Genomic DNA, 12,689 nt, shown 5'->3' on the forward strand with positions numbered 1-12,689 from the left:
GGAGCCGAAGGGCCAGCCCCGCATGCAGAGGGTGAGCCAAGGAAAGCTGCGGCTGTGTCCTGTCACCCCGAGCCGTATTGCCATCTGCTTGAGTTTGCTGTCGTCCTGGCTGACGTGAGCCCAGCCCGGGGATTGGGCAGTCCCCCTGGAAGTCCAGAGAGGAGGTGACCTTCCTGGCAACACCTTCTTCCTTAGTTCTCATCCTAGTCTCTGCTCCTGCATGTCCAGAGATGTATGTTTGCCGGTCATCGTGAGTCCAGATAGGCTCGTGCACCCTCGATGTAACCGCACAGGCAGGAGATGTTTGGTTGGGGTCGTTAATAAGGGGTGAGGCCCTTTGGCACCAGCCTGGGAACCACTGACGTGCTGTGAGAGGAGCTGCTGGCTCTGCTGAGAGCGCAGGCACTTCACACCTCTTCCACAGCGGCTGGTAAAAGAGCTTTTCTTTATTCAGTCTGGCTCTGGCTAGCAGAAGGTAAACAGTGCTAGCAGAAGAGCTGCGCTCATGCTGAGCGCAGGGCAGTCTGTGCTGTGGGAATGCATCCCTACAAGCCCTCTGAAGGACATACTGCATCCTGGTGTAGGACACTTGAGCTTTTGGATAGAAGAGAGCTAGAAGGCAATGTCTGACTCTTTCTTATGTTTGAGATGTCTTATCTTCTCAGCGTGTCTATCGTCTGAGCCATCCCTCGACCAAACCCTCTCTGATTTGCATTCCCTTCCTCTTCTCTCGCGCCCTGCAGGGTTACATTGGACCTGGCAAGGAGCAAGTGCTGAAAGTCTATTACCTGCCAGGAGTGCCTGGAGTCTTCTGCAGGACTTTCCAGGTCCAAGTGGGTCACGTGGAACCAAAAGAAATCTCCCTGAAAGGAGAGGGGAGCTTTCCTAGGATCCACTTGGACGTGCCCAGGAACATCAAAGGTGAGCACTACCTGTCTGCTCCCCAGGAAGGTCCGTGGCTTTTTCCCCCATGTCATATGCCCACAGGGCAGCTCCCACCCATCTCCACCAAGGATGGAGGTTTCAGGGCTGTCAGAGCAACACTCAACCCTCTGGTTGCTTCCTGAGTCTCTAGCAGATGAGTCCATGTGGGCTTTGCCCCGGGAACCATCCTGCAGAGCTTGCCAGCGTATCTGTTGATGGCCTGTAAAGATGATGCCTACAGAGAAAAGCTTGGGAAAGCTGTAATGCAGGCTGGGGCCCCTCCTAATGCTCATGGTTCGTTCCTTGCTTTTTAGTCCTCCTCTCCAGCATTCAAACAACTGTGGTGGTGCCACAGTTGGGAAGGACATTAGTCTATGGCAATAAATGGAAATGGTCCCTAGCTTCTTTGACTGAACTTCCCATAAATGCACCAAGATCCACTCAAACCCCTGAGATGTCCCCTCCCTTCGCTGGCCCTGCGGTGCGGGCAGCCGAGTGCCACATGGCAAAGTCCACTGCATCTCCCCCAGGCTGTCTTGCCCTGGCTGGCTGCTGAGAGGAGGGGACAGCGGGTGGTGACAGCCTGGGGGGTGACAGGAGGGACAGTGGGTGGTGAGAGGCCTGGGGGGTGACAGGACACCGGGCGGTGACAGGCAGGGGGACAGCAGGGACACCAGTGTCCCGGGGCGGTGACAGGCCCGGGGCTGACCATCGGTGTTGCCGACCGGTAACAGCTCTCCCCTATGGGGTGCTCAGCATTAGGACGAAGAGGGTGGGGCCGCCACACCCACATGACGTGGGCCTTTTGTCATAATGCGCTGGGTTACGTGAGGCAGGGGTTGGGTGTGGTGTGCCATTGCACGTGTGCAGTGACACGCTCACGGCAGCCTGTGTGGTTGTCGGCTGGGAAACCGCTCAGCGGAACTCTGAGGCAGGGGCCCGGAGTTGCCATAGCGAGCGGTCGGGCCTGGGAGCGCTGTGTGCGGGAGTGAGAGCAGAAGCCACGGGGACCTCTCCCCGTTGTCTGCACGCCTGACCCCGCTGCGAGGAGGAGCTTGATCTCAGCCTGCGCTGCTTGCCCTGACCCCCTCAGTGGGCCCTTCCTGGAGCCGCTGCGGGTCCTAACCCGCGGTAGATGCTGTCGCAGAGCAGACACCACCTGGCCCCGACCATGTCGTGCGTCCATTAGAAGTTCTCCTCCAAGCTGAACTATGACACGGTCACCTTTGACGGCCTCCGCATCTCCCTGTGCAACCTCAAGTGCCAGATCATGGGCCACGAGAAGCTGAAGGCAGCCAACTGTGACCTGCAGATCACCAGCGCCCAGACCAAAGAAGGTGCGTGGGGGCAGTGGGTGCTGGGCCTCAGGGACCACCCGGCTGGCGGTGTTGCAGACCGCCCTGCGGTGGTTACGGTCTGCAGGAGCTCCGCTCTGCTCTTTGTGGCTTTTCCCCATGCAGTGTGAGTTAGCCTGGGGCCCATCCCGCCAGCGTGCAGGGGGCCAGTGACGTCCGGGATTAAGTGGGGTGGGAAGCGATAATGCGATTTGGCCAGGATCGGTAGCTGTGACTTGTGTTGGGGCCTCACAAAGCTGTTCTTTTGTAGTTGCTGTTCTGACAACCACCTTCAGATCTGTGTTTTAGACGCTGAGTTAGGCATGGTTTATGTGTGACATGTAGAGCTTACAGCAGTTTTGGTTTCCTGGCATTCTTCTAGGTAAAATGATAAGGAAAGGATATCTTGGAAGGATATCTTGTAATAACAGACTTGCCAGATTTCTTTGACATCTGGCGGAGAAAGCTGAAAGTGATAGAAATAGAACAGATGGCTAATTTGAAGAAAAAGAGTGGTTTTGGTGGCTTCATCTTGTCTTCAACTTGTTTTACTCCACTGCATTGGAAAACTGGTTTTGTGGCTGTTGCAGACACTGCTCACTAGCCACATTTTGGATCAAGAGTGTATCTGTGAGTTACAATCTATGCAGAGCCTTTAAAGCCATCTTGCACATGAGTGTTCTCTGTCTCTAAATGATACTTTGGAATTTCTTGTCAATATAACGTCTCTTCTACACCAAAGACATTGCCATTCAGATACTATCGAGCATCATTTAATCACTGATTTCTAACCTTGGGTTTTTTTCCCCGGCACTACATATTAACCACATCAGGGCAGTACTGAAGTTTTATGGCAGAACATTTATGGTGGATATGCGTTAAGAAGTGTTTTTAGAGAAGTCATAAATTCTTTTACATCTAATAAATCGTGCTTGATTCTCAGAGGTAATAATGGGGGGGTTTTTGTGACATTTCAGTTTGGTAATATGCCATCTTGGTAAGTTTGAATGTGATTAAAGGCTTTGGGCTGTGACTTTTTAGAAATAAAAAGACTTGTAAAGTGTTTTCATTCCTTAAACATTAAGAGGGTTTTGTTGTTTTTTTTTTTTTTCTGTGCTTCTCTGACACTCTTACAACAGTCTTTTCTTTAAAATGTGTACTAGTGGTTTTTTTCCTCTTCCTGTTTGATGTATTAAAACTTCAACAGAATAATACGGGAAACTACAGCAAACTACAGGCCAGTCAGCCTCACCTTCGTCCCTGGAAAGGTGATGTAACAGCTCATTCTGGGCGTCATCTCAAAGCATCTGGAGGAAGAGAAGGTTATCAGAAGTAATCAACATGAATTGACCAAGGGGAAGTCATGTCTGACCAATCCGATAGCCTTCTCTGATGGCATGACTGCCATCAGATAGATGAGGGGAGGGCAGGGGATATTGTCTACCTTGACTTCAGCAAGGCTTTCAACACTGTCTCCCACATCATCCTCATGGGCAAGCTTAGGAAGTCTGGATTAGATGAATGGACAGTGGGGTGGATTGAAAACTGCCTGATAGATAGAGCTCAGAGGGCTGTGAGTAGTGGCACAGAGTTGGAGGTCTGTAACAAGTGGTGTTCCCCAGGGGCCAGTACTGTCTCCCGTCCTGTTCAATATATTCATCAATGACCTGGATGAAGGGACAGAGTGTGCCCTCAGCAAGTTTGCTGATGATGCAAAACTGGGAGGATTGGCTGACACACCGGAAGGCTGCGCTGCCATTTTGTGTGACCTGGACAGGCTGCAGAGTTGGGCAGAGAGGAACCTCACGAAATTCAACAAAGGCGAGTGTCGGGTACTGCACCTGGGGCGGAATAACCCCATGCATCAGCACAGGTTAGGGGCTGACCTGCTGGAGAGCAGCTCTGTGGAAAGGGACCTGGGAGTCCTGGTGGACAACAGGATGACCACGAGCCAGCAATGTGCCCTTGTGGCCAAGAAGGCCAATGGCATCCTGGGGTGCATCAAGAAGACTGTGGCAAGCAGGGCGAAGGAGGTTATCCTCCCCCTCTACTCTGCTCTGGTGAGGCCGCATCTGGAGTACCGCATCCAGTTGTGGGCTCCCAGGTTCAAGAAGGACAGGGAACTGCTGGAGAGGGTACGGCAAAGGGCTATGACGATGAGTAGGGCAGTGGAACATCTTTCTTATGAGGAAAGACTGAGGGACATGGGTCTTTTTAGTCTGGAGAAGAGAATACTGCGGGGGGATCTTGTTAATGCTTATAAAAGCTCAAGGGGTGGGTGCCAGGAGGATGGGGCCAGTCTTTTTTCAGTGGTGCCCAGTGACAGGACGAGAGGTAACAGGCACAGACTTGATCACAGGAAGTTCCATCTAAACATGAAGAGGAACTTCTTTACTTTGAGGGTGGCAGAGTGCTGGAACAAGCTGCCCAGAGAGGTTGTGGAGTCTTCATCTCTGGAGATATTCAAAACTCACCTGGACGCATTCCTGTGCAATCTGCTCTAGGTGAACCTGCTGTGGCGGCGGGGTTGGGCTAGATGATCTCCAGAGGTCCCTTCCAGCCCCTATCATTCTGTGATTCTAGGATTCTGTAACACGTATGCTGCGGTAACGGTAACTTCAGCCGTAGCCTTTGAAATGGTAGGACTGTAAGATCGCTCTGTATCTACAGATATTTAGACTACTTTTGGGAGAGTGTCCGTAAAGAGACTGAACAGCACGATGTTGGGGGTCTTAGGGATGCCATTGGATTGCATGACATGAATAGGTAGAGGTACATTTTGGAAGTCTCTAGTAGCATTGAATAAAAGTGTCAAGAGCTTTTGAACAATGTTTAATTTGCTTGAAGGGCTTTGCTGCAGAAGGGTCTCTGAATTTTGTCTTCAGTTGCTAATGGACTTTCAGCTTCACAAATGCTAGCAGGCTGAATGGCCAACTGGCTGACGTCACTCCTGTAATAGCTGGGTCTGTGTCAAACAGAGCCTTAAAACCAGCATGTTGGATGGTAATAAACTGTGATGGAGCCCTATTATTATCACCAGAAGAAAAAATGTTTTCAAATGGGCAAATCACATGTATTCTGTTATAGCAGAAACTGTAACAACAAAGTTATATAACATTCTGTAACAAAGTTTTAGGAGAAAAAGTTACACTCATAAATATGTTCCCCCACAAAGTGTTAACGCTAATACCCATAATACCAGTTTTACAAAGTGTGTTGCTTTGTTTTCATACGTAATCCGAAGCCAGTGAAGGGAAAGTATCTGCCTCAGTAGGTTCTGTTAAATGTGGTGTTGCCTGAAGGTGAAGTTAAAGCAGGAGTATCTTTCCTGCCTTAAAGAGTATCACTCTTGTTTAACAGTGACAAGATCCTCCTCTAAGTAGGTTGTGTTGCACTTTGACCTTTGTAAAATGAGTATGAAAATTTACACTTGGTATATTAGTGACACAGATGCTTATTGAAGCTTCCGTAAGGGTGTTTTCCACGTGGAAATGCCAAAATCCCCCAGTGGTTTTCAGAGCAAAGCTAGAGAATACATTTCAGTGGAACGCATATGTATGCCAAACTTTTGGGTTATATGCATAACCGTGACTTTCAGTTTTTATTAACCAGCTGTAGATGCTTAAACTCACCTTCAGAAGATAAAGGGAAAAACTAGACCTGGATATTCTGCCTAAATGGGTTGTTTGGCATTCTTACATGTGGACATAAAGTATTGGTTTTTTTATAATGTTGTCTGTGCAGGAGTCCTGACTACATGTTGAAATGATCTTGGAAAGAACAAAGTGACCCTTGAGTGAAGATGGCCTACTCCTCAGGCTGGATATTAGGAAAAATGTCTTTACTGAGAGAGTGGTGAAACACTGGAAGAAGCTGCCCAGGGAAGTGGTGGAGTCACCATCACTGGAGGTGTTCAAGGAACGTGTGCATGTGGCATTGTGGGACATGGTTTAATGGGCATGGTGGTGTTGGTTGATGGTTGGACTTGATGATCTTACACGTCTTTTCCAACCGTAGTGATTCTGTGATTCTGTGATACTTGTTTGGATTTTTCCAAGTACTCTAGGCTTTTACAGTTCAGTAACTTGTTACTTTTCATAGTGGAAATCTAGTAATAGAAGCAATGCTAATATAAGCTGAAAGGAATCAGGATTTTAAGTATCAGTGGAAAAAAATGATATGAGGGACTCTTTTGAAGATGCTGGGAAGGCAAAATGGATGGTTGGGACCTATTTTGAAAGGCCGGGGGGGTGTGCGTGTGTCCTCTTCCATGCTTACTATAGAGGCATGTTCTGTAAAGGCAGAATTCCCTTCAAAAAGCCTATACTCAAGAATGATGCATTTACAGAATCACAGAATCATGAAGGTTGGAAAAGACCTGTAAGATCCTCAAGTCCAACCCTTAACCCAACACCACCATGCCCACTAAACCATGGCCCAAAGTGCCACGTCTACACAGTTAAACTTGCCTCCTTTTAATTTGACCTGAATTTCTTGACCTGCCTATTAGAAGAGCTGTTCTCACAATATAATGGAAGAACTGCAAACTCCAGAACTCAGGTTTCTTGAGTACTCTTTCCTACCCTGTAACATGCTGACTCAAAACACTTGGAGAATGTGCTATTCTGCTTATCAGGCAAAATACAAAAAAAAAACCCTCACAGAAACGGGACTCTGAACTGGTCTTAATCCAGTGGTTTGTGATCTGGACCAGAAAGAATCCTCTAGCCCTGCCAGTTTTGTTTCCATTTAAATGTAAAGCAGTAGGCAGCTGAGAAATGTGGTTGTTGATGGATTAAGCTCCAAGAAATAGGCAGCGATGGCAGGCTCTCTTCTGTGTTCTGTCAGTCTGGAGCACTAGCAGCAGAGGTGAATCGTTTTTAGGTAACAGCTATGAAAGCGACGGTGCAGAGTTTTCATGCTTTAGCTAAGTGCCTGGTTTGTTGCAGGGCAAGCTAGTCAGGCTTAGAATCTGGTTTCTGCAGGTGAGACTTTGCTGTGGTTTGTTTTGCTCCAAAGATCTATTGGTTTTGTAGCCTAGCGGAAGCCAAAGCAACTTAAGCTAGATCGGGAAAGAACCTCGTGTGTTATCGGACTCTCCTTCAGTAACCTTTGAGGCCATCGTGCTGTTGGCGTTCAAACTGTTTCAAAAACATGAAAAAGATTTTGCTGCTGGTGTTTGGTTATGAAACGCGAAGATTTCTTGAAATGTACTGTTAGCGTGTTGAGATGATAACAGCGCGATGTTACAGATAAAGCTTTGCTTTTATAGCTGTAAAGGGATTCTCTGAAGGGCTATGTAATTACATACTTAATATACGTTCTTACAAACTGACTGATGTTTTTTTCTGTATTTATGTTGTTTTCAGAATACACAGATGATAATGCCCTGATTCCTAAGAACTCATTGGTAATTGTTAGAAGAATCCCTGTAGGAGGAGTTAAAGCTACCAGCAAATCCTGTGTTCTGTAAGTATCCATAAAGCATCGTATTCTTTGTTAGGGGTTTCAGTGTGTTAACTTTTTTTATGGGTATTAGTTTAGAGCGGCATTCAGATTGTATCTTTCCTGCTATAAGCTGCTGTTAGTTTTTGTTGTCATGGGGTAGATTTTAGCATGTCTGTCCCAAAGTAGACTGACATTTTTCCGCCTGCTGGGACATGGGCTTTGAACTCCAACAATGGTGAGTTGGAAGATGATTCTGTTGGGTTTGTTCTTGGGGTTGATTGTTCTGAGAGCCAAGTTGTAGCTCCTGTTTCCTCTGGGTGGAGGCATCCCTTATGCTATGTGTTTGCTTTTATTGCTTTTCTAGTAGAGAGAAATACGCATTGTAATGTAAACTTCTAATTTGTTCTCGTCTCAGAAGAGTCTGAGTATTGGACTCTTTCTTGCATTTGTGTGTGGGGGGGGGGGGGGGCGGTGGGGGGGAATATGGCAGGTATTTTTATGCCCCAAGTCTGGGGTTTTGCCTCCTAGCTATAGAGGAAAGACCAAGGGTTGCCAGCTGGCAAACCATGGAAAAAAGAAGTTCCATTCTTAAGTGATTCCTGTTAGTTCCCTACAGACAATGTCTGTTTCAGGCAAGAGAGAAAGAACAATATCCTAAAGTATATTGCCTGTGCTCCAGCTTTTAATTCTGTGTTCCTAAGATTTACAGAGGACAGAGAATTGGGTGTATTGATTAAAATTACAGCTATTCAAATGCAATCCTGACTACAGGATTATGGCTGTCATTTATGTATTCGTACAGTCCAGTTCTATATCAGCTACATTAGCATTGTTTGAATGGCCATGTTTTCCAGCTGCCTTAAAGGTATGCCTCTCCAGCACAATCAGTAGATATTATTAGCTTGTGGTTTTGCCATGTCTTTCTGATGTTGGTTCTCAAGAAATAAAGTAGACTGATGAGTTACAGTGTGTCTCGAACAAACAGTACAGCAGCATCCTGGTGCCCATGAAGCATTTGCAAGCAAAACCCCCTGAAGTTATGTGGCTCTGCATGTAAACATTGGGCGTATTACTGCAGTAGTTGCTGCAGTGCTTTCAGGCACTCCCTAGTAATTCTGGATGCCACAGTGTGGTGCTTATAAACATGGCCTTGTTTGGGGGGTTAATGGATGTATATGTATGCTTAGTGCTGCCTTGTCAGTGCATCCTTGGTTTCTGGTTGGATGGCACCCTCTCCTGCTCTTTTAATGCTGCCCTAAAATGAGAGGAGACGTGCTGCTAGCATCAAAGATCAAACCAATAGCTGGATGTGGGGCTAAGGAAGGAATGGCACTGCTGTTCTAACGCTGAAAATTAACCAGGCAGATTAGCTTTCTATTCCTTCAGCTGGAAACATTGCAGAAACAACTGGTAGAGTGGTTAACATTTGGGAATGATGAATGTGTGCTGTAATGGTGGAGAGGCCTTCAAAATGTGTTACTTGCCTTGTAGTATGTTCTTCAAGGTCAATGGAGGAAGAAACCATTGTGTGGCAATCTAAAGTTTTTCCTCGTACTTCCTCATCTTCAGGAGGTCCGTGGCTGTAGCTGTGAGCCTGGTGGTGTTCTAGCAGTGGCAGGAAGCATGAGCCTTTCTAGTTGTACATCAAGTCCACAGGAGCCTTTGAATTGCCTCTGCTCATGGGACGCTTTGGATGATGTATGAATGGTTTGTTAACTGTATCAATGGTTGCATGTCTGGTTCGTGATGAGCAGCATGCAGCCAGAGATCAATGAGTATGTGGAAGCTCAACAAGTTTTCAAATGCAAGAAACATTTCCTCAGATACTGTAGCTTTTTCAACATTATCTTAAAGCACATTCTGGCAATTCAGACCTTTGGTTTTTTGTCACAGGGCTCCTAAATAGCCCCAAATCCTAGGAACAGCTTTCAGGTGACATTTCTACTATTATATTTAGGCGATACAGCATATGTAACAGATGTAGTATTTTGGCACTTTCATGGCTAAGTATGGTAGATATCTGAACACAGTGCTTGGGCTGCCACAAAGAAACGCTGTGCTAAAGACTATGCTGCTGACATTGTTGTTGTTTCTTTGTCAGATGACTGATTTTTTTCCCTTCAGTAAACTTGCACTTCAAAGGGTCTCGACTACCCTTGTTCTTTCTTAGAAGTACTCTCTTCTGGTACCTATTTGTAATACTAGGGCTCTACAGATGGCTAAAGGTACCTTCATACGTTGATGGTTGATTATTTAAGAACACAAAACTGTGGTACAGACTTCATATTTTTGATACTTCTGCAGCAGAGACAAAATAGCTGAGGACTTCCTCTTGCACTGTTGTGTTCTACATCTGTAAGTCTTAGAGTAATTTGTGACAAAGCAGAAATGGGATTTGGGGGGGTGCTTTTTTAGTTGCCCTGAATGCACAAAGACAGAAGTGTTTATGTATGGGAATAAATTTCCACAGTCACTAGACTATCAGAACATGATGTTTTGCTGTTGAGGTTTTATAATCTGTTTTCACTGCTTGATGTTGGGTCCAAGGGCTTTAGTTTAAGTTCTGATCACCTTTATTTCTTCTTCTAGAAGTCAAACTGAGCCAGTGAGTGGAACACCAAAAGCAGTGTGTAAAAACACAATCTCAGACTTTTTTCTACACACTGCACTTAGCTCTCAGCAACAAAGCTTTGTATTAATTTTCCAAACATGAACTGACTGTATTTTCCAGGAAAACATAGTCTATGTTGTAAACACCACCTGTTTGATTCAGCAGAGGAAAAACTGAGTCATGCCATTGTTTGCACAGTTGTAATGTGAATCTTGGTACTTGTGCCTAGTAACGCATCGTATTTCATATCGAATATGCCAGAATATTTCCTGAGCGATTTTGTGCTGTTCAGATAACGTATGGTCATTTGTAGATCACGTAGGCTCAAGGTTTGCACAACTGAACATGGCGCCATGTTCTACATGTAACATGGATGTTGGTATAGGTTGTTTTGTGCTTTTTGTTTCTTGCAATAAAAAATGATTGGAGTGTATTTTTTGCCATTTTCACATTGTATCACTTAGGTTTTGTTTTTTGCCTAATGGTTTTTGAGAACGTTATCAAAACCCACTGAGAATCCATGATTGTTAAACTTGGTACTGTTTCTCACTTTTGGCTTGGGGGTTCAAACAAATACCAAAACCAACATATCCCATACGTCTTGAGGGCAGTTCTGTGCAGCATTTCCTTAAATACTTGGGTCTTTGTTCCTAACACTGTATCATTGAAGTGGTATTGTTTGGGGCCCCTCTGAGTACATAAATGCCTTTAATAGCTTGCCGTGAATTTAAATCATTGCTACACAAAGTGGTGTTCTGAGTTCTGCATTTGACCTTTCCATTTCACCTGACGAAGCAGTTTAGTGGAATAGTTTGTGTGCAAAGGAAAATATCTCAAACCCAGTGTACAAATTCTGGCTCAAGGTTGGAGCCTGGTGCATTTGTGGGTCAAATCCCTGCCATTTTTCTGAACTTCTGCCTGCAGTCCATGTTTGGCTCTGGGTGACTCGAGGGTTGGGTGCTCCTTTAACTTCCCAAAGGTTAATCCTTTCTTTAGTATACAACCACTCTGAATTTACATTTGGAAAAGGGGAAGAATTTTCCTTCAGGTTTGAAAACACCGTCATTCTGCTGCTAAAATATAAAGAAGTAACACAAAGAAATACTTGATTGCTAATGGTCTAGATCTTGATTTGCCACTTGGCTCAAATACGATGTATAACTATGCATTTCAAACTAGTCCTTAGAGTATAAAAATTACCATGTGGTGTTTTTTAATTTTCATCTTTCTTTTAAGGATCTTGAATTGATGCTAGATATTTTTTAAACTAGTGAACATGGAGAGCTTCATGCTCTCAGTTCCAGACCATATTCACCCATTAATCATATACGTGTTTTTATAATTGATTAGAACCCCAAAATTTCCTCAATTTGGCTAAAAACTATTTTGATGATTCTGATGATTCACAGGGATTAGAAGAGCATTACTGGAATCTGAGGAACATACATGCCCAGCGTGTCATCAAACAGATGTTTCTCCTGACGCTTTAATCGCCAACCAGTTCCTACGCAAGGTAACACGAAGACTTTTACATAAACCGTTTGTAAGAAAAGTCTATTTGTAAAAAGCTGAAAGGGAAGAAAATATTAATTTACATCTCCTTCAGCAAGGCTGAATTGAGTAAGGCTAAATTTGCTGTTCAACTACATTCTCTGTTGTTACAGAAGCTTCCAACTCTTTAGAGACAATCTGGCAAGTTCAGGTCCCACTTTTGTTTAACACGATTGCCTCACTTCCACGTTCGGAGCTAACACTGAAGTACTTCAAAAACAGATACTCTGAGTGACCAATCATTAATATCAGGGTTTAATGTGATGTGTTCATAGATCTGTGTGTTGGTTTATTTTAGGCTCGATAGCATGTACAGGAATAGACAAGGAATTTTACTCTGTGCAGGCTTTTTTTCGGTCCATCTACTGAAGTTTCATATTAGCTTTTTGTCAATGTTTTCCTGCCTGTAGGCTGTGAATAACTTCAAAAATGGAACTGGCTACACAAAAAGGCTCCGTCAGCCGATTCAGCAGCAACAGCATCAGCAGCCACCACCGCCACCCCCTCCACCGCCGCTCATGACTGTTCCACCTCCTGCTGCTCTGGTGAGTGCCGCTGAACTTCCTAAATTTTCCTCTCGGTCAGTCAGCAGTTTGTTGGAAGAGAAGGTAAGTTTAATTTCCACATACGCAGTGCTTCTTGTATTTTAGAAGAGCTAATTCTCCAACTGTTTGCATTGATTCACAGGGCACAGGAAGGCCCGAGAGCCCTTTTCATGAGTCACTGGCCAAGAAGCACAGCGGAGCGAGTTTTGGAAGGCAGAAAGTGTGCTTGTCATCAATACATGTCGTACTTTGGAAAATACCCCATGGTAACACACA

The 12,689-nt window shown here is 45.3% G+C and overlaps 1 protein-coding gene across 1 annotated transcript; it reads left to right on the top strand.

The window, feature by feature from the left end:
* Nucleotides 1-2,095: 2,095 nt before the first annotated feature.
* On the top strand, nt 2,096-12,476 carry LOC132319260 (E3 ubiquitin-protein ligase RBBP6-like; the record flags this gene model as incomplete). The annotated part of the gene is given in 4 exon segments (XM_059829582.1): nt 2,096-2,261; nt 7,628-7,727; nt 10,296-10,311; nt 12,279-12,476. Coding segments are annotated over 4 exon segments (480 nt in total), but the record flags the coding sequence as incomplete, so codon positions are not given.
* Nucleotides 12,477-12,689: the final 213 nt, after the last annotated feature.

This window comes from Gavia stellata, chromosome 26 (assembly GCF_030936135.1).
Source record: "Gavia stellata isolate bGavSte3 chromosome 26, bGavSte3.hap2, whole genome shotgun sequence".
Taxonomy (NCBI): domain Eukaryota; kingdom Metazoa; phylum Chordata; class Aves; order Gaviiformes; family Gaviidae; genus Gavia; species Gavia stellata.